Source organism: Myxine glutinosa, chromosome 11 (assembly GCF_964187855.1).
Source record: "Myxine glutinosa chromosome 11, kmMyxGlut1.1, whole genome shotgun sequence".
NCBI lineage: Eukaryota > Metazoa > Chordata > Myxini > Myxiniformes > Myxinidae > Myxine > Myxine glutinosa.
In genome coordinates, this window is record NC_136271.1 from 116828634 (window position 1) to 116853761 (window position 25128).

Sequence of the window (25128 nt, forward strand, 5' to 3'; positions counted from 1 at the left end):
TCGGAGCCAGAGAGATGGTGCAAAATTAATCCAGTAGAGCAGACAAGGTCCAGAATGTGACCACGGTTATGGGTAGGAAAGTTGACATGTTGAGTGAGGTTAAAGCAGATGAGTAAATCAGTGAAGTCAGTGGTTATTGTGGAGTCAGTGGAGTCCATGTGGATATTGAAATCACCGAGGAGGAGGATTGAGGGGGAGAGGGAACATAGCTGGGTCAGAAAGTAGGAGAAGTCAGACAGGAATGATGGGTGTGGTTTGGGAGGGTGGTAGACGACAGCCATCACTGACTGTGTGTGACCAGAGAGTTTCAAAGCCAGGTGTTCAAATGATGGAGCAGATGAGATGGAGATGAGGCTGGTCTTGATGTCCTGCCGGTGAATTACGGCAATTCCACCACCTCGGCCCTCCGAGCGTGGTTTATTGATGTAAGAATATCCATTGGGTGTAGTGATGTTGAGTGAGAAGTAGTCCAGAGGTTGTTGCCAGGTTTCAGTGAGACAGAGAAAGTCCAGTTTATTATCCAGAATGTAGTCGTTCAGGATGAGGCTTTTGTTGTTGAGGGACCGGGTATTGAACAGGGTGAGCTTGATGTTGTTTTGTACGGTGGGGATGAACTCAGGTGATTTAGCCAGGGTTTGCAGACAGGAGGTGCGATCGTGTGCGTTGCTGTGACCAGGTGTGCTGGGACGATGATTGGGAGTGCGCTGAGCCGACCAGAGTACGGGAATGGAGTGACCTGTTTGTCAGTAAACAAACTTACGACCGGAGCCTCTATGAATGTATCTGGGTCGTCGCAGGAGTCCGTGGGATTTGATTGCAGAGATGCATGATGGGGTGGAGTGAGTATTGAGCAGAAGAAGCCTTGCGGCGGAGTACCTCAGAGCCATGCCAGGCAGGAGCGAAGGGACGAGTACGAGGCCAAAGTCGAGGAGGCAAAGCGGCAAACGCAGCGGCAAACGACCGCAGCCGCTAATCAAGACCACAGCGGCAAACAGCCACCGCCGCAAACAACGGCCACAAACAATGGGAGTGGGCCTGAGGAAACAGTGGAGGAGCCGGGCAGGCGAAGCCAGGAGCAGAGCCGGGACCGAGCAGAGGGCAGACCCAACGGTCAAAAATCCGCCACGACCACCAGAAAAGCAAACGATGTACAATGGCCCAGTCGGAGAAGAACAACAAGGAGAACAAGTAATGCCAGCGTCCTCTCCAGACCGGACCGGAGATGTTGTCTGTATACTTAAATTTAAATAAAATGATGATTTTAAAGATCGTTTAAAAATTCCAGAAGTTTCGCGCTATTGAAGCAGAATGGAGAGTTCAAAAACAAAAACACACAAACAAACAAAAAACAAAAACACAAACACACCGTTTAATTATTTTTTTTAAATATGAGTGTTCGGAATTTTTGCCAGGATGTCGGGTATAACTCGCCCACTCTTCACGAAGGACACCCTGTGGATCTTTAACATCAACCAACTATTGCCAGCAGACGGGTTCAACCTCAGTCCGAGGGACACCACACGCATTGATGAGTCGCCCTGCATTGGAAACAGTTTATAGCTGGGCTGAAATTCAAACCCAAGCTAAACAGCTCAGAGCGCGAGTTTGCGTATCTCAGGGTCTAGGGCCGAGGCCATCCTGCCAGTCCAACACTATCAATTACACCAGGATTTTTTTCGTTTTGGAATATTTTAACTGTCATTTTACCACGTGAATTATTGCTTATTTATAGGCAGAAGAGCTGGAGGCACTTTCAGCTATCTACGGACCGGAATTGCACTTGCTGGATGCAGAACAAAGGGTCGTCTGGTTTCATGGATCTTGTGCAGATGGGCGCAACCTTCGTCTTCAGGTTTACGCTACACTCCACATTTTGTGTTCCTCTCTGTCCAACAGCTTTGATCATTGATCCGACACTACCTTTTATAATCCTTAACTGGAGCGGTCAGTGGTCACTACATCACAAATTCCCACACTTTCCACCTAAAGCAAAGTTGAAAGATGGCAAAATGTTCCACCAGGATTGACCCAATATCAAATTTTGAGGAATGTTTTTTCAAAATTTGAACTTTTTAAAGTTAAATTTTGTGCAGGAATTTAGTGAGGCCCACACCAAGAATATCGTTTACATTTTTGGTTATCACGTCTAAGAAACGTACGGAATAGGTGCCATGGAGAGAGTTCAGTATGGAGCGACTGGATTGATTCCGGGGGTTGACGAGCCAAGGTATGAAGAGGCTAAAACAGACAGGACTCCCCCAATCCCCTTCCCCTCCAACCCACACTACCACAACCCCACCAACCACCCTCCCCCATGCATGCTCCACTCTTCTACTCTACATATTACTCTCACCCTTCCCAGTGAAATCAGGTTGATAAGCTGATATATTTAATTAATTGATGTGTTGTTGATAGAGTGCAGGCATAATGGGCCAAATGGCCACCACCTGCATCCAAGTTTCTTGTGTATCCTTGTAAGTCCAGGCAGGAAACACAATGATTAGATCATCTGCTCTTCTATCCTACAGATGACCCTTCCACCAGAATACCCTTCCAATGCACCTCCATTATACCAGCTCAGGTGAGACTTGTTTACATAACAGGGCTTAGCTAAATCAGTGGTGGTGGTTCGTGTGCAGACTGTGGCTAGTCATCATTTTATGGGTGTGAGGCTGTGCCACCGATGCAATGCCCTCCATTACTAGTCATCTGGTACTCATTTTGCTGACCTCGGAAGGATGACAGACTGAGTCAACCCACGTGATGTTAATTCAACGGCATGACAGTGGCTTGAACTCAAGACCCTAAGATCTCAAGCCAACCACCTTAACGGTTAAGCCAACACCAGACCTATATCTAAATCAGGGGTCCATTATTACCGTTAAAAATTATTAAAATTATTACCGTCCACGTGTTTTTTTACCTCTCCCCCCCACGCCCCTTCCCATGCCTCCTCCCCCCAAGCCCTCTCCCTCCCACAGATCTCCCGATGTCCCTGCTCTCCATCTTGTTCTCCCGCTCCCTTTATCATATGTTTTATGTTTTATGTGTCAGTTTGTCTTTTTTGTGATCGATGTTAGCTCTTACACGAGCCTCGATCTTGTTTCCAAAAAAAAGAAAGATGTGGATACATTTTAACCGTTCTGCATGTGCTATATATCCCAGTTGTGCCTGGCTTTCGCAAGAACAGCTGTATTCCCTGGGATGCAGCTTGGAGCAGATATACAGGTCGGTCCCATTTATGGTGATGTAATTTACATCAAATTGGATTGACCAATCAATAGACAGATTCATCAGATAAGAGAAAGCTTCGTTCCGTGTTTGAGCTTGTATCCACAGGTTGTTCACCCCCTGTCCCCTTATTCTCTCATTGTCCCTTCACCGATTCTTTCTCCAGGTGTCCCTCTGTTCCTTTTACCCCACTGTTAGTGTGTTTCTCCTGTGTTATTTTGATTCTATTCTGTGTTCCGGTTCTTCCATGAACCTCGACTTTTCACCACTCCTGAGAGAGATCTCCCCAAAGACCCCCCCCCGATCTCCCCAAAGACCCCCCCCCCCCCGATCTCCCCAAAGACCTCCCCTTAAGGGGAGGCGTACAAACTCACCATTTTTAAGCATCAGTCGAAATATTATGGAAAACAATTTTGTACATAATTTAAGCTAAACATCTTGACGATTAAAACAATAGTACTGCAGGAGTTGCGGACAACGATAGGGTAAAAACTTCTTGACTTGTTCAAGGCTCCTTTATTTCCACAGAACTCAAACCCGACCGGAACTCATGTCTTTTTATATCCCCAATGACTTCCGCCCGATCCTCCTAAAGGGGCGTGGCTCCAACACCCGAGCGCACGCCACGCCCATACCGTCAATAGACCCACCGGTCCCGTGCTCGTGAATTATGCCTCTATGGGGTATCCCCCACAGTACAGGCTTTATTCAGGTGGGTAGATGAAACTTAGCCATTTAAAGAACATCGGGTGAATTATAGAGACATCAATGGAATTGCATTTTGCTGCGCTCTGCTGTAAATGTTGCAATTTTAAAAAATGTTTTCAAAAGCTATGCCGAAGGCTGTATATAGTCACCTGCTCTTCCATTCCATGACAGCGAGCATCTTGGGGAGAGTATGGTGCATCTCTGGGTGGAGCGGCTGCGAGAATTTCTCCAAAAGCTGGAAAGCACAGACGAGCCTGGTGCAGGAAGCCAAACGGTTAGCAAAAATCCGACTCGGCGGCCATTGCTCTTTTCCGGTGTTGCGTCACTTGATGCATTCTACTATTCTTGTGCTAATACGCGACTTTCAAATTGGCGTAATCTGCTCTAAAATGCTCGGTGCGCATGCGCAGAAGCAAGATAAGGATTGTTACCCCAAAAAGGACTCACACTCACAAAGCTTCTAAAATAAGCCAAAACTACTTTGGAATGTACCTGCGAGAAAAGGGTGTACCTCTGCACAACTAAAGAGTTGGGGTACTTTCTTAACTCGCCCAAAAGGCTGATGGCTTGAAGCGGGGCGTAATGCAAACAACTGAGGACGTAGACCGGTGCAAGGCCCAAAGGTTCTTAGATGGGTGCATTCTACCCAAACCTTCACGTTTCTTAACACTGATGTCATACCTGGGTCTTGTCAATGCACAGGATAAGTTAAAAATGATGTGATATTTGCTATTAATATTTTAATATTATTTATCACGTTTGGGTTGAGTGTTGAGTGGGAGCAGGTGTTATAAATATATATTTTATATTTGGTTCTGTGGCAGGGCTTATACTTACAAGAGAACTTATACTAGATTTGTGCATCTATTGGTAAAAGGAAAAGTGTGTGTGTGTTTGTGTATGTGTGTGTGTGTGTAGTGTGTATATATATGTGTGTGTGTGTGTGTGTGTGTGTATATGTGTGTGTGTGTGTGTGTGTGTGTGTGTGTGTGTGTGTGTATATATATGTGTGTGTGTGTGTGTATGTGTGTGTGTGTATATATATATATATATATATGTGTGTGTGTGTGTGTGTGTGTGTGCATATATATTGTTACAGACGCGGTTGTGGATGTTGGTTTACCGAGCGGTTTGGTATGACCACGTCTGCACAGTTTACCCGATTCCACTCGAACGTTGGCCAAATCGCGCTATGCTAAATCAATTGAGGAAAAGGACACAACGGCTGGGTTAAAATGACACGACACCAAAGGTTCAGTTCTCAAGACCTCCGGAGGAGGTTATATTATGGCGGAAGGTCAGATTACAACGATGAGAGGTACAACATAGGAAGATAGGCACTTAGACACACTTATCTTATTCCCTGACAGACGACAGATAAACAGGACAAAAACTGACTCACACGGGGATTGATGGCAAGGAAAGCGGGCAGTCGATGGCTCAAGGTGCACCGTTCTCGGAGGGGGTGCACCGTTCTCGGAGGTACTGCAATACCGGGTCGATGCGTGGAGCTCGCTCAGCGCTTGGAGGTCGTGACTGGCTCTTCTTCAAGCTGGGGGCGCATCTCACCTCACATCCGGTAAGTGGCCGCATATATCCGGCGGGGAGTGACACGCCCTCGGCTCGTTAGCTCCGCCCCAGATGGAATCGGCCCGTTGCTTCTCATTGGGTGCGTGCGGGGGGGTTACCGGCTCCGCCCTTGACGAGGGGCTGACAGGGAGCCCCTTCGTGGTAACCCCGTCGGAGCGCATGGTCAATGGCGGCTAACCGAGCCGGTGTGAGGACGCACACTCCCCCCGCGCCGCGCCGTTGTTGTAGTTGTTGTAGTTGTTGTTGTAGTTGTTGTTGTAGTTGTTGTTGTAGTTTGGGGAAGAAGATGGGAGGAGGTATGGGAAGGTCCTAAACTCACTACTGGTGCCATATAATCACATTCTGGTGCAACGAAGAGTCAGAATTAATGGAAACGAGTCCTTAACTGACATAGACTAAGAATAACTAGCAAGATGTCCGAAAGTTGTCTACGTGAGATGCGGTGGACCTGGGCACGACATTTAATGGGGGAAAGAGGGGAAGGTTGGTTCTACAGAGTGTTATTTACAGGCAATGGGACTAGGGAATGGGGGATTGGGGATAGTTGGGGAGTATTGGGGAAATAGGGGAGTATTTACAAGCGGATATTGAGGCCAAGTCCCATATCCGCAACATTGCACCCTTCTCTACCCTCGGGGCGTCCCGACCCGATAAATTTTTACCTATTTTAGTGTGGCACTCAGATGTAGTTCCCTCTACTATTAACTCTACCCTGAGTGCGACAGTTTTACAGATATTCACAAATGAGTAAATATGTCCCCCTGCGACGTTGCACCCTTCTCCTCACAGAAACACACCCACAGGATAACCGAATCCGGAAAGAATTCGCAAACTAAACATACAGCCGGTAGGGAGCATTATTTACAAGACTACGCTGATATTTACACTACGATCCAGGACCTGTTTTTTGGAGGAACACATGCAGATGTTATGCATAGAGAGAGCACGCATGCCAGCATCGATACACCAACCCACGAGTGCTCTGTGGCCTACGGCCTTTAATAATGTGCAGAGCACCCCTTCCCAGCACCAAAAGCACCACCCCATCACACAGTCAGCACCATCCGGTGCACCAATAAAGTGTCTATAAATCACCGGTGGTGTCGCAGCCGGCCGATGTTCTGCCGCTGGTCTTGCCTTCGTGTGGTGCACTTGGTGTTCTTGCCTCTTTCAAAAAAATAAAGAAAGGCGCCAACCGCGTCCATTTCTCTATTGTGGCCATCAGGGGGCCAACTGTTAGTGGTTCACCTTGTATGGCATAGGTGCCACGTTGACCCATAGGTCCATCCATGGGTGGTGCTTGGCCGCAAAAGAACTGCGGTCCATTGTGGGTGGCCACAAACATTGCGGTCCATATGGTGTATCGATCCAGGCAGCAAGCAGCGAAAGTGCAGGCCCACAACTGCGAAGCCAGCACCTCTCTCTCCTCTCTCTCTCTGCCCCAAAGCCAGATCCTCGGAGGTGGGAGACAAAAGAAGCAGACAAGTGAGTAAGGTGGTAAGGGCGCAAAAGTGCACGCAATGCAAGGTAATGCACACTGGGGGCACATGGGAACCAGGTGAGAAAGGTACGTTCCTACCGTACGCCCCCCCCCCCACCAGGTAACCTACATGGCCCCTCCCTTACCCCTTACTGCATCCACAAAACACAACACTACCCATAAACATCTACTTTACAAATCAACAAACGTCCCTACTGTCTTCCCCGTTCCTCCCATAAACCAAATTCGTCTTCTCTCCCTCCTAACCAATCAAATTTGCCATTTTCAACTCTCATCAAAATTTGCCATCTCCAACTGAACATCAAAATTTGCCATTACCAATTCATCATCAGTCCCTCCTAAGGAGGGAGAGATGGAATCACCCCAATGTCTCATCCACGTCGTGATGCGTCTCACCTATCCAACAGCAATCCTCCTTCCTGCACAAAACAAAGAAAACACAGGTGTGGAGTCATCATCATCACCACAGGTAAGTGGCTGCGTATGGTGTGACAGGTTCATCAATCCTAACTATCTCCTAAATGACTTTAACAACTTTACACTACCCGGGGTCTTTCTCCGGCCAAACCATTGGCCCTCTTACACTATGGGTTCTAAAAACCAATTCCCATTGGCCAAACTGTGGTGCTTTTCAATTTGGGGTCTCACTCCCCCGATTCATCTCCCGGTGCCCTCGCACAATTTCTGGGCCGCGACGTGTACCTCTCCCAGCGGGTCTACCCACCTGCACACCTCCACCACTGCAGTTGCCTCCGAGCTTACCTGCTCCTCACCCTAACCTAACTAACTGGGGAAGGCCCTCTCGCACTCTCACCCCCTCAGTGCCCTCTCTGGCACGGGCTGCCCGATCCACACCCGGGATCCTCAGGCACCCACTGACACTAACGGCTCCCAGAGCCCACCTGCGGCCTCACCTGGCCGACATCCTCACAGTGGTGGAGTGCCCAAACCAACTACACACACTAACAGGCTACACGCCCAGCCATTTCCACAACACTAATGCACCCATCCACAATACCATTCTGCAACCGCACCACAAATGCCAATATCCAACCACAATTTACCTATACCCTCTACCTAACACTTACACTACCCGCCCCGGGTACTCGTGAAAGGGGTCCACTCTTCCCCCATCCACACCTTCGCACCATGCACACCACTCCGTACCACTTACTCCAACTCTCTCCACACACCTGTACCTGCACACCTGTGTTTTCACTCTTGGTGCCGCCTGCACCCTTCTCTCCCCAAGCGCATTCGCGCTGATCCACAACACTCACTACTCACACACTGCTCCACACACCTGTCCAGTTGCACACCTGTGCAATCACACCTGTTCAATCACACCTGTTCAATCTTCAAACACACGGCATCATCTCAGCTAACTACTCCCCTCTGAAACTTGCGCTTCCCAGTCGTCCCTTTAAACTATTGCGCTCCCTCGTCATTATCAACCACACTAAACTACCTGCGTCCCCACTACAGGTATCAGTCACTAACTAAACCTTATCGTCACCTAATGTCATCTTCTAGGGCCCTATCAATATAACCTTACCCACCCGGGCTAGTTTTCACTGCCATACACCCCATAAGCTATTGCGCATTTGCCCCACATATGGGAAGGGTGGCAAGGACGCCCCCCTTACCCACCGGGCCCATCGCTCACTACCAATTTTGCACAGCAAATTGCAACAAATTCAAAAATTTGCCAATCCTACTCATCATCTGCCAATCATTACTGCCAATCCTTTGCCAATCATCTAATTTTGTTTTTCTCTAATTTTGGGGCCAAAACACTAACCTCATCACACAGTCTACTCACTAATGCCTCTCGGTGCGCCAATTCACTTCTAAAGCTCGGCTTTGTAAAGCCAAGCCATGAATGCGGGTTGTTTGGTGCCAGCGGCTGGACACGTCCCGCATTCGGTGCAGGGACGGGGGCTTACCCGGGCCGAGATCCCACGCACCATCTCGGCGTGGAGCCATCCAATGTCCCGATCTCGACCTGCCGGAATGCCTCAACAAAAAGTGGTCGCCATGACGACCCTTTCTATCGGGCTGCCCGCTCCGCCTAGTGGAGCACGGACGCGGCCGTTCAAAGCGAGGCCCGGCACGCACCGAGGGCCCGCTTCGGCTAAAAGTCGACCTAACCTCTAACCTGGTTACCGTCGATGCTTCACCTGGATTCTTACACCCCGCAGCCCGTTCCTTGCTCACACATCCAGCCGTCTCCATTCTCCTCGTACCTTTCCTTACACACCCAGGTACTCTCATTCCACTCACAGACTTGGTCACACACCTGACCACCGAACACCTTGGCACACATTCGTCACTCGCACACCTTACCAACACACCTCTTCGCGCCCCCTCCTCGGTCACCTCCTCTGTGACAATCACAGGTGTGCTCTCATTCGCACACCCAACCACGTGCCTCACCACCAACTCCAGCGTGCATTCCCACTCACGCTCCTTGTCACTCTTACTCCTCTCACCACCACTCTTGACAACGCACTCGCCCTTACTCCCGACAGCGCACTCTTTCCTCATGCACCTGTCCGTTACACACCTCTCTCGCGCACACCCTTGCGCACACTCTCCCGTCACACCCTCTGTAACACTCACCACAGGTGTGCATTCTTCCTTGCCTTTGACAGCGCACTCTTTCCCCATGCACCTGTCCGTCACACACCTTTCTCGCGCACACCCTTGCGCACACTCTCCCGTCACACCCTCTGTAACACTTACCACACCGCGCTTCCATGTGCTCCCTCGCACACGCGCTACGACCGACTCACTCTCGCCAGCACCCTCACTCCTTGGCACGCACTTTTTCCTCACACTCCCCAGAGTCGGACTTTCTCGCACACCTCCTCTTTCGCACACCAGACCTGTCGCACACTTCACCAACGGCCTCTCACGAACACCCGGGTCCATCTCGACCCCCAAGCTTCTTAAATCCCCTGGCGCATCATACGCACGACCATATTGGTCACCACTTACACCAGGTCCTCTTCCTCTTCGCTTCTCCTCCATCACCTGCGAATCCCTCATCCGGTTAATGAGCACATCATCACGATCCGAACACAGACTTTGGACCAATTCTTTTACTTCCTCCTTTATCTCTTTCTTATCCTCTCTCCGTCGCTTCTTAATTTCGCTCACCCCTTCTTCCACTTCTTCTAGTTTCTGCTTCACCTCTTTTATTCCCCGGTACGTCTCCTCAAGCTCGTCCTCCAAGGCTACCTTGACCGTTTCCATGTGCGTCCTCACTTGCCGGTCCTTCGTCTCCATTACCTCTACCACCTCGTCCAACCTCGCTGTCAGTCCCTCACGTACCATCTGACATTCCCTCTTCGTCGCTATTAAGTCATTTTTTAAGTCATTTTGTGTCGCTTTTAACCCTCCTATTACCGCTGTGTTCTTCTTTACCTGGTCCGTTAGTTCTTTTTGTCCCTCCGTCAGCTGTTCCACCTCCTGCGTCAGGTCCTCTATGCCCCCTTGCAATTTTACAGTCCCCTTTCTCACCTCCTTCTCCATGTGCTCCTTACAGTGCCTCACCTCCTCGCGCACTCCTCCGACCTCCTCACTCACTCCTCTTCTGATCTCCTCTCCCATCACTTGCATCTCCTGCCCAGATGCCACCCTCATCTGCTCCATTTCCTCCCTGTGAGCATCCAGTTTGGTTTCTACCCCCATTCTGACCCCCTCTATCTGCTGCCCCATTTGTTTAACTTCCCTTTCCGCTTGGTCCCTCATGTCCCTCAATTTGCCTTCCATACTGTTTTCTAACCCCTCTAACCCATTTTTCACTCCTTCTATCTGATTCTCCTGGGCAGCCATTCTATTTTCTACCCCCATTAACCCATGTTTCACCTCTTTTATCCCGTTGTCTAACCCCTCAAAATTATTGTCTAACTTCCCAAATTTCTTGTCTAACTCCTTAAAATTATTGTCTAACTTCCCAAATTTCTTGTCTAACTCCTTAAAATTATTGTCTAACTTCCCAAATTTCTTGTCTAACTCCTTAAAATTATTGTCTAACTTCTCACCGGTACCCCTCGCTTCGTCCCTCATTACCCCCAATTGGTTTCCCATTACCCCCAATTGCTCACTCCGAGCCCTCGCTTCGTCCCTCATGTCCCCCATTTGGTTCTCTAATCGCTCACTCATTTGTTCCATAAGGGCCCTCATTTGCAGGAGGAAAAGGTTCAAATCCACCAGGGGCGCTGCCACGGTCGCGGGCGCGGTGACCAGCGGGGCGCCATTTTGTGCGTCTGCTACCCTCGCTGCTTCGCTCTCCTCACGTCCCTCAATTTGGTCCTGGACCGACCCTGCCTCACTCTCCACTACCGGACCCCAGCCGACTTGGTCTGCCATAGCGCGACTTTCAAAATTCGGGTTTTTATTTCCGTAAAACAAATTCAAATTTCGCCGTTATAATTTCGAGCGCGTAAACGCGCTCCGGGTCCAATCCCACTCCTGACACCAAATGTTACAGACGCGGTTGTGGATGTTGGTTTACCGAGCGGTTTGGTATGACCACGTCTGCACAGTTTACCCGATTCCACTCGAACGTTGGCCAAATCGCGCTATGCTAAATCAATTGAGGAAAAGGACACAACGGCTGGGTTAAAATGACACGACACCAAAGGTTCAGTTCTCAAGACCTCCGGAGGAGGTTATATTATGGCGGAAGGTCAGATTACAACGATGAGAGGTACAACATAGGAAGATAGGCACTTAGACACACTTATCTTATTCCCTGACAGACGACAGATAAACAGGACAAAAACTGACTCACACGGGGATTGATGGCAAGGAAAGCGGGCAGTCGATGGCTCAAGGTGCACCGTTCTCGGAGGGGGTGCACCGTTCTCGGAGGTACTGCAATACCGGGTCGATGCGTGGAGCTCGCTCAGCGCTTGGAGGTCGTGACTGGCTCTTCTTCAAGCTGGGGGCGCATCTCACCTCACATCCGGTAAGTGGCCGCGTATATCCGGCGGGGAGTGACACGCCCTCGGCTCGTTAGCTCCGCCCCAGATGGAATCGGCCCGTTGCTTCTCATTGGGTGCGTGGGGGGGGGTTACCGGCTCCGCCCTTGACGAGGGGCTGACAGGGAGCCCCTTCGTGGTAACCCCGTCGGAGCGCATGGTCAATGGCGGCTAACCGAGCCGGTGTGAGGACGCACACTCCCCCCGCGCCGCGCCGTTGTTGTAGTTGTTGTAGTTGTTGTTGTAGTTGTTGTTGTAGTTGTTGTTGTAGTTGTTGTTGTAGTTGTTGTTGTAGTTGTTGTTGTAGTTGTTGTTTGGGGAAGAAGATGGGAGGAGGTATGGGAAGGTCCTAAACTCACTACTGGTGCCATATAATCACATTCTGGTGCAACGAAGAGTCAGAATTAATGGAAACGAGTCCTTAACTGACATAGACTAAGAATAACTAGCAAGATGTCCGAAAGTTGTCTACGTGAGATGCGGTGGACCTGGGCACGACATTTAATGGGGGAAAGAGGGGAAGGTCGGTTCTACAGAGTGTTATTTACAGGCAATGGGACTAGGGAATGGGGGATTGGGGATAGTTGGGGAGTATTGGGGAAATAGGGGAGTATTTACAAGCGGATATTGAGGCCAAGTCCCATATCCGCAACAATATATACAGTATATATATATATATATATATATATATATATATATATATGTATATATATATATATATATATATATATATATATATGTGTGTGTGTATATGTATGTGTGTGTGTGTGTGTGTCTGTGTGTGTGTATATATATATGTGCGTGTGTGTGTGTGTGTGTGTGTGTGTGTGTGTGTGTGTGTGTGTGTGTGTGTGTGTGTGTGTGTGTGTGTGTACTCGATTTGTACTCGATGTGTATATAAATTAACATCATTTACAACAATCCTTTAAATTATTTAAGTTTAGGAACAACCGATACTGTACAATTAATTAAGTGTGTGTGTGTGTGTGTGTGTGTGTGTATATTTGTGTGTGTGTATGTGACGTGTGTGTGTATCTGTTATATCCATGGCCACCACTCGATAATTGTACCAACAGGAAAAGGTATGAACCCAACACCGCTCATCAATGGATACTTATCGTATTCCTATCTTTTGTGAGTCTGTTTTGCATCCAGGAACAGAACAGTTGGGTTAACCACACTGAAATTGCCACTCTTCTGTCTAAATGCTGAAAATTATGTTTAAAAGACTATTTGAAGTACACATTTCACACTAGCCGGCAAGCATAAATGAGTCACTGAAAATGCAAAGTGCATGCGCAGAAGGTCTCATTGGCATTCATACGTCATTTTGAAAGTCACGTATTTTGAGTTTGTTTAAAAATTGATCCTGGACTTTTGTTTATACTCGTAACCAAGGTTGCATTTTTCTCTTTTTCGAAAATCGTACATTACTTTTCAATTATTTTTTTAACAGGATCTAAGCATCGTAGTGGAGCTGCCACAAATGCATCTGACATACACGGACGTACAGACGAATAAATGAGAACACGACACAGGACTGTAAGATGAGTCAAACATAGCAACTGAGCTTGGCGGAAGTGCCATCATTTCTCAGGGTACTCTGGGTACCAGTGATGTCACAACAATAGCGCAGCCTTTCTCATCGCACTCAACAGGGCATTTCCGCAGGAAGAATTTCCTCCTCTCCATGGATGCCACCCTATGGGGATTGTCCGTGCTCTATGCTTTTAATTCCTGAACGTCTAGCAAGGAAGCAGTACGTGTCATTTGTAAAGGCTTTGGTATATATATATATATTTTGTATACATATACAAGATCGAGGCTCGTGAAAGAGCTAACATTTATCACACAAGAAAAATCAAACAGACACACAAAACACAAAATAAGGGGAGCGGCAGACAAGATGGGGAGAGAGGGGGAAGGACACAAACACATTTGAGAGCAGGGACATCGAGAGAACTGTGGGAGGGAGAGGGCTTGGGGGGAGGTGGGAGAGGTATAAAACATATGGACACTGCAAGGACTTCCAGGAAGGAAGTTGGTATTTCAAAAAAGTGAATCTGGGGTGAAATTAGCGGGGGTAGAAAAGATCAAGGTTTTGGATGGTTTCAGACCAGGTCACTATGACTCGGTTTGAGCCGCCACCTCAGACTCGGAGGATGCTCGAACCATTAAACCACCGAGTCTTCTACTTTTGAGGATGCACTTCTCACATCGGAGTGGATGCTTGCAGAATTCATTTGGAAAAAGAATCTTAATAGCCTCATCGGTCAAAAACCGCTCGCCCCCAAAATGCTCCTTAACACAGAGGCCTTTAACAGGAAATCATCAACATACTATGCAGCAAATATTGTATGAATCTCAGGTTCTATTGACCGGAAACGTCATAATTATTTGCTCTTCCACCCTCTATATCTCATTTTCAATAACAATTATTTGCAGCACATTCCTTGATGCAGGAAACACGTGATTATGGGTCTTGGCTAACAACACCATAAACACAAACTCCATCGACAATTATCAATATACACGCGTTACCTTTGATAAACAAGAGTCCAGGTCGAATTCGCACCATAGTGTCAAATAAGCTGTCGCTTCTGGCCAAACAGCAAATTCTAATTTCAGGGGCATGGAGAAAGTGATGAGGAAGATGTTGACCAAGATGCAGAGGACTTTGATGATGGAAATCTTTCTCTGAAGCTTTTGGATACCATTTCTATCAATCACAACATTGCAGGTATGACACTTAGCTTTGAATGGTGGATGCATTAAATGCTCAAAATTGGTCTTGCAGCAATTTGATTAACAGAAAACTATTTAAGCCACCTGGTTATAGTTGTTGCTCTTTTACGACAGATCACCCTTTCACGCCAGTCATCGCACACGGAGAGCCGCTAACTGACAGACGAAGCACCTTTCAAGCTCACCTGGCTCCAGTTGTGAAGACAAAGCAAGTGAGATGTATTCCTCCAGCTGTCCTGGAAGCAGCAGCAGTGACTGCAATAGTCAATTCTCATAATGCATTTGCTCATGTGGGATGCTGCCGGAGATTCATCAGCTAAAGGATTTCACTTACATCTTCCCAATTCTAGGCATAACCAAATATTTTTCCCACATTGCTCTGGGGCAGTCACTATTGAGCACTTAATTGCACAGTTACATAGATAGTGTGGAAAGGTAGTGTTAAAAGGTAGAGAAAAATCTGCTTGCTCTCCAGTTCCCAGTCTGAGAAGCAAGGTCCGTCAAATGATTGGGAGTTGGAATTGACATGGGATGGCGGATAGGGAAGATGTCATTCACATCACAGGCAGTTTGTGTTTTGGCTGAATACCATGTTGGGATTTAGTTTGGTACGTTTGGTGTATAGACCTAGCAGGATGGTGCAGAGGTAGCACACCTTCCTTTGAGCTGTCTACCCTGGGTTTGATTCTCGGCCCAACTATAAATGGCCAGATTGGTGCTTCGCAGGTAGTTTGTTGTATCACAAAGTCCACCGTCACTCGAATGGTCATCAAGTTGAGTGTCCCATCTGCTAATATTAGTTGGTGGATGTCAAAGATCCCTTGATGTACTTCACAAAGGGTAGGCGAGTTATCGCCCGTATCCTCTCAACTTCAGTCAAATGTCAGTTAGGCCTGGCCAGTTGGTTTGTGAGACCCGGGCCAAGCATTTTCCCTGGCCGACACCACAATAATGTGAGAATACTTGAGGCCGTTTAAGTAGTTGGTCTGTTTGGTGTTCCCAAATGAGCACAGAAATCATGATACTGGGCACTCAGGTTCAAATCCCATGCTATGTTGGTTTGTCCATTCTCTGCTATTGTACAGTAAAATAACCATTACAATCATGGTGTGAGGTGCATTAGGGCTACCTATGCAGTTTCATTGGGTAAGGAGTACAATCATGGATGGGTCGCCATTCTGATGCACGATACTTCAATGGCTTATTACCCCAGTGAGCTGGTACTCATTTGGCCGACCTTAGAAGGATGACAGGCTGAGTCAACCCATCTGCTGTTAATCTCAAGACCGAAAAATCTTAAGCCTGCCACCTTTACCTTTAAGTCACCACCAGGCACACTATTGTGCAGTATTTGCAATTAATGCATAAGTACACTACCGTCTTTCGTTATTGTCCTTATTACCCTCGCCGGAGGAGATTATAAGCCTGGTGTTGGCTTAGCGGTTAGGGTGCTGGCTTGGGATCCTAGGATTCCTGGGTTTGAATCCCGGTCGATCGCTGAATTAACGCCAGGGGGGTTGACTCAGCCTGTCATCCTTCCGAGGTCGGCAAATTGAGTACCACCGGTTCACTGGTAATTCCCTGTGTGTCACAAGAGGCGACTAACAGGTTTGGCGGCAGGAAGAGCATCCGGCCATAAAACATTGCTTCAAAAAGGGGACCACGGTGCCCAAAAAAGGCCAACCCCTGATCTGCGGGGGGAAATGGCTTCTAAAGGTGGTTCAAAATGTGGTTCATAGGTTCCTCCATTATGACGTCATAATTCGACAAGTACAAAACTTAATCCGATCAAGATGAAATTTTTTGAGCATCATCTATGGATAAATTGGTGGAGAAAAACAATAATGCTGACGTCATCGGCCACGTGATTCGGCCGCCATATTTGTTTTAACACAAAAGCCTTGAAAACCACTAAAAACACGTCCAGGTGAGGGTCTGCAATCTCCGATTGCTCTTTCTTGTTCTACATAAATTTCTTGTTCTATAAATGATTGATTCATTTATTGAACTTGATTGTTCTTGATTGTTCTATAAATTGAACTTGATTCAATTACATTGATTGTTCAATTAATTCATTGATTTGATTCATTGATTGATTGAATGATTGAATTGAATGATTGATTGTTCATTTAATTACATTGTTCTTGAATGATTGAACTTGATTGTTCAATAAATCATTCTACATTTCTTGTTTCTTGTTTGTAAGTGCAAGCTCTCCTAAGGCCTTGTTGAAGGAAAGTAAGTTGTAACTACATTCTCCAACAAGGCGTTGGGAGAGAATAGCTAAATCAAACCAAACACAATGTAATTTTCCCCATCAGAAGTTTTCAATCACTGGTATGACCCAAACGTTTCCTTTTTGCATCTCTCAAGCCTTCATAAAAACCTTACCCCCAAGAAGATCCCCAGGTTGAGTGCGATTTGTTTGTTTCTAACCTTCTCAGAATTTCTTAAAAACCCATCACGACATGATGCAAGAAAATGCAAATTGTACACAAGGTGAAATGTTCTCATCAAATATATAGAATTCCAACAGATACTTCATCTTTTAATTAACCCCTTCACAAATCACTGAGGGGGAGGTTAAGGAAAGGAATTATAGGGTCAGAGGATAGCTATGAGAAACAGGAAAGGAAAAGGCAAGAGGATCGGCAAACACATCTTGCGTTACTGATTTGATCTTTTGCCAGGTACAGCAAGTTGTTGCAAGACTCAAAGAGACAAGAAAAATCGCAACAGCAACCCACAACATCATGGCCTACCGGTGAGGGTCTACATTTTCAACATATGGATAATCCATGTTGATTAAGGTAAAAACGTGTCGATACGTTCCTTGTTCAAACCGGTCGAGCTTGTAAACTTTGTAAACTAAACTACCTCAGTACCTCCCCAGAAAAATAGAAAAATGTCGAGGGGGGCTCCCAGACCCCTCCCCCAGTGCAGTCAGGGTTAAAGTCCAACGTCGAGACTGCGCAAGTTAACATAGGGCAGAGCATGATGTTACCAATTCGCGTTTTTTCCCTCCGAGGAATTTCTTGCAGTCGTTCACGATGCCAATAACATGCTGTGTATTGCTTTTACAAAATCATTTTGTAAAATCCTTTTTATCTCCAACTTTGAAGATGGACAGAGGTGATGTATTCACCACCTTTCTGTGAGCAGGATATCTCAAAAAGTTACGGATGGATTCGGACGAAACTTGGTGGACAGTATGGGTGTGTGACAAGGACGAATCTATTCGATTTTGGTGAAGATCAGATCCGGATCCAGATACGAGAGTTTTTTTGAATTACTAAGAGATTCTTCACCATTGAGAGATGCTGCCTAAAATGATATACAACACGATGTTTCAAAGTGCTGTGGACGGATTTGGAAAAACATGGGGGATGAGTTGAGTAGGTGACAAGAACAAGCTGATTCGCTTTTGGTTAAGGTCCGGATCTAGATCCGGCCTATCAGTGAAATACAAAATGTAAATTGTTCGGACTGGCGGAGGTATGCTCTCTACCGAGTGCCATTATAGATGTGACGTCTGTTTTCCTACTTTTCTGTCACTAAATAATGATATTTGGAAATTGTTATTCAAGATTTCAGGGTATTTTTCAAACCTTTTTTCATGTTATGGTCAGCTACATTGAGCCAGTACTATATATGTTATTGAAATTATGGTGTTACATCGGCTCATTTGGAGATACTAGCAACGGTACCCGCCCTACGGGCTTCAATTGGGAAGCCCAAATGAAAAGGCAAAATATCAGAAATTGAAGGCTTTTCTTTATTTTAAACGATTCATATAAACATCCGTTGAATCATATCACACGCAAATCATCAAAATCTAAACAGTACATGGCGCCCATTTTGAAAAAAGATTGAATTCTGTAAAACGGAAGCGGCCGCTACACCTGTTTCTCAGTCACTTTGCACACGCTGCCGTGTTACTTCGGCGCCGCACGTTTATATAGGAAGAGTTCGTCAGGAGTCAATCTACTCTCTCCTGGTACGTAGAATTTCAACAAAAGCCACATCACTGTTCATATCGGTAAATATTATTCCATCGTGTTTGGAAAACTTGGAAAATTGGGGAAAAATTGGAAAAACAATAAAGCCTATATTACGCCAAGGGGTCCCAGGAATACCCACCCAAAATATCGTTGCGATCGGTTCAGCCGTTTTTGAGGTACCTTCGAACGGACGGACAGACAGATGCTAAAAGACCAGATGCTAAAACCAGATGCTAAAATGCTAAAGTTGCTAAAATGCTAAAAAAAAAGATGCTAAAAATGACCAGATGCTAAAATTATAGTAAGATGCTAAAATGATACCTGATTTTTTATATGGGTAGGTGTGATAAAGGTGTGCGAAAAACCTCCACAAGCCTCACATCTGCCATTTCCGCTTTATTTCTCAATTAACCTTGGCACATCTACGTTTACATTTTGGCCGCGCAAGCTGGAACAACGCAGTGAACAGGAGCCTCGACTTTGTATCCAAAAAAACAAAAACTATTCTGAATGTGCAAGTGAAGATTTCTACCACAAATGACGCTCGAATACCAATAGGAGAGCAAGGCAACTTGGTTATGTGTTCGCTTACAGAATCTGGAGCGAGGAGCGCAAGTCATTCCTGCAGGACTGCGATGATGATGGGGAAGCAGCTGCGGGTGGTAGATTGCTTCACTTGTTGCAGGTGAGCCGGTAATTAGTCCTCCTGTAAGCCATCAATTCCCACTTTCTTCCTTTACAATTATTCCGTCATCGTATAAATCCATGTACGTGCACTCTCAGGTTCTGGATGCAAAGGATGTTGTTGTCGTGGTGTCCCGTTGGTTTGGTGGTATCTTGCTTGGCCCAGACCGGTTTAAGCACATTAACAACTGTGCACGCAGTCTGCTTTTGGTACATGGATACCTACCATCTTCCGTAAGTAATGCTGCCTTTCATCCCCACTACATGACCCTCTACAAACTACTCCACATCAAAACGACTTTGCTAAACACACCTCTCCATATTCGCAGAACAGTATAGTTCTGTTCATTCAGACCAGAGACAAACAAGCAGCCAGCAAACAAACAAACCATGAAAAGCTCCAAGCACTTGTGCAAGAGTGGTTCTAATCTCACATAATGTACATCCTTTGTTAAAGGCAGAGTAAAGTAATGCAGGTAGATTAATCATTGCTGAGGGAATTTATCACGTATAGTGTTGTAACCAAAACCCAAAATCACGGGTTTCCTGCATTGAGACACCTATTGAAAATAATAAGGGTAGCAAATGAGATGAAGAGTGCGAACAGCAAATAATTGTGAAATTTTTAGTCAATGAAAACATCAGGCCTATTGACAAGGTTATATGCATGCTATTATAAACAAATAATTTAAACCACCCATGTGGCAATAGTGCCATTCAGTGCGGGACTTTTGAAATGGTGTAATCTGTCACTGAGTGAATGGTGCGCATGCGCAGAAACCCCAGGAAACTGCCGTGTACGGGGCGAAATAAAGTACAGTATTTTATTGTGTACGGGATAAGGATTGTTATCTGAAATGGCTCAAAAAGCTTCTAAAATAAGTTAAAAGTACTTGGAAAAGTTTCTGAGAAAAAGGGCTGTGCCTCTGCACAATGAAAGATTTGGATAACTTTCTCAGCTTGCCGAACAGGTGCCTATACACCTCTGAACATGTGGGCCTGTGCAAGGCCCGAGTAGACGGGCATGTGCTACACAAAACTCTGACGGATCGCTACCAGTGAATGGACTGTGTATCTGGATTAGGTGTTTCTGAACACTGATGGGAAGGACATATATGGAGCTTGTGAATGTACAGACTAAGTTTAAAACTATGATCTTTACTATTAATCATATTTGGGATGTGGGAGCTATGATGGCTGTTATAAATATATTGTTTGTTTGGTACTGGGGCCACAAGAGAAATTATCGTTGATTTTTGCATCTATTGCTAAAAGGAGAAGTGTGTGTGCGTGTGTGTGTGTGTGTGTGTGTGTGTGTGTGTGTGTGTGTGTGTGTGTGTGCGTTTTCGTTTTATAATCATTGTGACCGCTAGCTTGTATTAACAGGAAATGGTACAAAACCTGACACCTCTCATCCACGGATATTTTTCTTATTCATATACCATATTTTAGTGAGTCTGTTTTGCATCCAGGAACGCAATAATTACGGTTAACCATTGTACTAATGCCACTCTTTTGTATAAATGATGAAAAATTGTGTTTAAAAGTCCATTTGAATTATAAATTTTGCGCTAGAAACGGCAGGATAAAAGTGTCCAGCGAGCAGAACCGAGTCAATGTAAAAACACCCAGCGCATGCACAAAAGGCCTCATTTGGCATATATATGTGTGTATATATATATGTATACTACTGTGTTCAAAAATTATCCGACCTTTATTTTTCGTGCATAAAAAACAAGAAGCTAGGGAGGCGTTGATTGGTGCACGTATGTAGGCGATCCTAATGCGCACGCGTGAATTTTTTCCCACCTGCAGAAGCTGTCATTCGACGGCAGACCGCCGATGAGTGAGGACATGTAAGCGAGCGCCGTCGGATTTTCGTTTTTGACAAAATGACGGAAAAACTTGAACAACGCTACTGCATCAAATTTTGTGTAAAGCTTGGCGATTCCCAAGTGGAAACGATCCGCAAGATTCAACACCGTTCATTCCATTATGAAGGAGGATTTGGGCTTCAGGAGAATCTCAGCGAAGTTCGTACCAAAGCTGCTAACGATTGAGCAGAAGCAACTCCGTTTGGAGATCGCACAGGACATGCTGGAGACTGTGAACAGCGATCCCAGCTTCCTCAACACAGTGATCACTGGCGATGAGTCCTGGGTTTATGGGTACGACCCAGAAACCAAGTTGCAGTCATCACAATGGAAGCATCCAACATCCCCGAGGCCAACAAACACAAAATTTGATGCAGTAGCGTTGTTCAAGTTTTTCCGTCATTTTGTCAAAAACGAAAATCCGATGGCACTCGCTTACATGTCCTCACTCTTCGGCGGTCTGCCGTCGAATAACAGCTTCTGCAGGTGGGAAAAAATTCACGCGTGTGCATTAGGATCGCCTACATACGTGCACCAATCAACGCCTCCCTAGCTTCTTTTTTTTTACGCACGAAAAATAAAGGTCGGATACTTTTTGAACACACTACGTATGTGTGTACCGTATGTATATATATATGTAATATGTATATATATATATATATATATATATATATATATATTTATATATATATATATATATATATATATATATATATATATTGTTGCGGATATGGGATTTGGCCTCCATATCCGCTTGTAAATATTCCCCTATTTCCCCAATACTCCCCAACTATCCCCAATCCCCCATTCCCTAGTCCCATTGTCTGTAAACAACACTCTGTAGAACCGACCTTCCCCTTTTTCCCCCATTAAATGTCGTGCACAGGTTCACCGCATCTCACGTAGACAACTTTCGGACATCTTGCTAGTTATTCTTAGTCTATGTCAGTTAAGGACTCATTTCCATTAATTCTGACTCTTCGTTGCACCAGGATGTGATTGTATGGCACCAGTAGTGAGTTTAGGACCTCCCCATACCTCCTCCCATCTTCCCCATGAAACAACAACAACAACAACAACTACCACAACAGCGCGCGGGGAGTGTGCGTCCTCACTCCGGCTCGGTTAGCCGCCATTGCCCATGTGCGCCGACGGGGTTACCACGAAGGGGCTGCCTGTCGGCCCCTCGTCAAGGGCGGAGCCCGGTAACCCCCCGCACCCAATAAGAAGCAACGGGCCGATTCCATCTGGGGCGGAGCTAACGAGCCGAGGGCGTGTCACTCCCCGCCGGATATACGCAGCGACTTACCGGACGTGACGTCAGATGCGCCCCGAGCTTGAAGAAAAGAGAACCAGTCGCCACCTCCGAGCGCTGAGAGACCTCCCGCATCTCTGGACCGGACCGGGTCGATTCTGCCCCTGAGCCAAGGTGCACCTTGAGCCTCGACTACCTGCCCTTCCTTGCCCCATCAATCCCGGTGTGAGTCAGTCTTGTCCCGTTTATCTGTCGTCTGTCGGGGCTACTATAAGACCGTATTTAAGTGCCTACCTTCCTATGCTGTCTCTCTCGTCCTTGTAATCTAACGTTCCGAAATATTATAACCTCCTCCGGAGGTCTTGAGAACTGTACCCCTGGTGTCGTGTCATTTTAACCCAGCCGTTGTGTCCTTTCCTCAATTGATTTAGCGTAGCGCGACTCGGCCAACGTTCGAGTATAATCGGGTAAACTGTGCAGACGCGGTCATACCAAACCGCTCGGTAAACCAACATCCACAACCGCGTCTGTAACATTTGGTGTCGACAGTTGGATTCGGACCTGGGACTAAATTCAGTTAGGCCCAAATTTTGGAACACCAATTGTACCATTAGGGTAACATTTTGGTGTCGGGAAGTGGAATTCGATCCGGAGCGCGTTTCACGCGCTCGAAATTATAACGGCGAAATTTGATTTTGTTTTACGAAAATAAAAACCCGAATTTTTAAAGTCGCGCTATGGCAGACCAAGACGGCTGGGTTCCGGTAGAGAGTGAGGCAGGGTCGATCCAGGACCAAATTGAGGGACAAGAGGAGAGCGAAGCAGTGGGGGTAGTAGATTTGCAAAATAGCGCCGTCACGCACGAGGTAGCGGGCGCGCAAAATGGCGCCTCGCAGATGGCCACGGCGACCACGCCCGCGACCGTGGTAGCGCCGCAGGTGGATTCGAACCTTTTTATGTTGCAAATGGGGGCCCTTATGGAGAGGCTAGAAGCAAAAATGGGGGTAATGGGGAACCGGATGGATGCTCAGAGTGAGCAATTGGGAGTAATGAGGGACGAAGCGAGGGGTACCGGTGAGGGGTTAGACAATAATTTTAAGGGATTAGACAAGAAATTTGGGAAATTATACAATAGATTAGGGGAAATACAGGAGGGGTTAACGGGGGTAGAAAATAGAATGGCTGCCCAGGAGAATCAAATGGAAGGGATGCAAAAGGGGTTAGAGGGGTTAGAAAACAGGATGGAAGGCAAATTGAGGGACATGAGGGACCAAGCGGAAAGGGAAGTTAAACAAATGGGGCAGCAGATAGAGGGGGTCAGAATGGGGGTAGAAACCAAACTGGATGCTCACAGGGAGGAAATGGAGCAGATGAGGGTGGCATCTGGGCAGGAGATGCAAGTGATGGGAGAGGAGATCAGAAGAGGTGTGAGTGAGGAGGTCGGAGGAGTGCGCGAGGAGGTGAGGCACTGTAAGGAGCACATGAAGAAGGAGGTGAGAAAGGGGACTGTAAAGTTACAAGGGGGCATAGAGGACCTGACGCAGGAGGTGGAGCAGCTGACGGTGGGACAGACGGAGTTAGTGGAGCAGGTACAAAGGAACACTGCGGTAATAGGAGGGTTAAAAGCGACACAAAATGACCTAAAAAATGACTTGGTAGCGACGAAGAGGGAATGTCAGATGGTACGTGAGGGATTGACAACGAGGTTGGACGAGGTGATAGAGGTAATGGAGACGAAGGACCGGCAGGTGAGGACGCACATGGAAACGGTCAAGGTAGCCTTGGAGGACGAGCTTGAGGAGACGTACCGGGGAATAAAAGAGGTGAAGCAGAAATTAGAAGAAGTGGAAGAAGGGGTGAGCGAAATTAACAAGCGACGGAGAGGGGATAAGAAAGAGATAAAAGAGGAGGTAAAAGAATTGGTCCAAAGTCTGTGTTCGGATCGTAATGATGTGCTCATTAACCGGATGAGGGATTCGCAGGTGATGGAGGAGAAGCGAAGAGGAAGAGGACCCGGTGTAAGTGGTGACCAATATGGTCGTGCGTATGATGCGCCAGGGGATTTAATAAGCTTGGGGGTCGAGATAGACCCGGGTGTTCGTGAGAGGCCGGTGGTGAAGTGTGCGACAGGTCTGGTGTGCGAAAAAGGAGGTGTGCGAGAAAGTCCGACTCTGGGGTGTGTGAGGAAACAGTGCGTGCCAAGGAGTGAGGGTGCTGGCGAGAATGAGTCGGTCGTAGCGCGTGTGCGAGGGAGCACATGGAAGCGCGGTGTGGTAAGTGTTACAGAGGGTGTAACGGGAGAGTGTGCGCGAGAAAGGTGTGTGACGGACAGGTGCATGAGGAAAGAGTGCGCTGTCAAGAGTAAGGGTGAGTGCGCTGTCAAGAATGGAGGTGAGAGTAGTGAGAGTGACAAGGAGAGTGAGTTGGTTGTGACAGGTGAGCGAGGATGTACACCTGGGATGGAAGGATGCACACCTGGAATGGTAGAGCGTGAGTGGGAATGCACGCTGGAGTTGGTGGTGAGGCACGTGGTTGGGTGTGCGAATGA

The 25128-nt window shown here is 46.8% G+C and overlaps 1 protein-coding gene across 5 annotated transcripts in view; it reads left to right on the forward strand.

The window, feature by feature from the left end:
* Positions 1-25128, forward strand: part of IMPACT (impact RWD domain protein) — a 41077-nt gene that overhangs the window by 5513 nt on the left and 10436 nt on the right. The window contains exons 3-11 of one of the 5 annotated variants that reach the window (XM_068131184.2): positions 1733-1852; positions 2529-2581; positions 3166-3228; positions 4111-4213; positions 14650-14761; positions 14881-14978; positions 17457-17530; positions 19362-19452; positions 19551-19685. In XM_068131184.2, the coding sequence (XP_067987285.1) occupies positions 1733-1852; positions 2529-2581; positions 3166-3228; positions 4111-4213; positions 14650-14761; positions 14881-14978; positions 17457-17530; positions 19362-19452; positions 19551-19685 (849 nt within the window). The remainder of the gene's footprint in view (positions 1-1732; positions 1853-2528; positions 2582-3165; positions 3229-4110; positions 4214-14649; positions 14762-14880; positions 14979-17456; positions 17531-19361; positions 19453-19550; positions 19686-25128) is intronic. The other 4 variants (XM_068131185.2, XM_078787065.1, XM_068131186.2 and 1 more) reach the window with 4 other exon arrangements.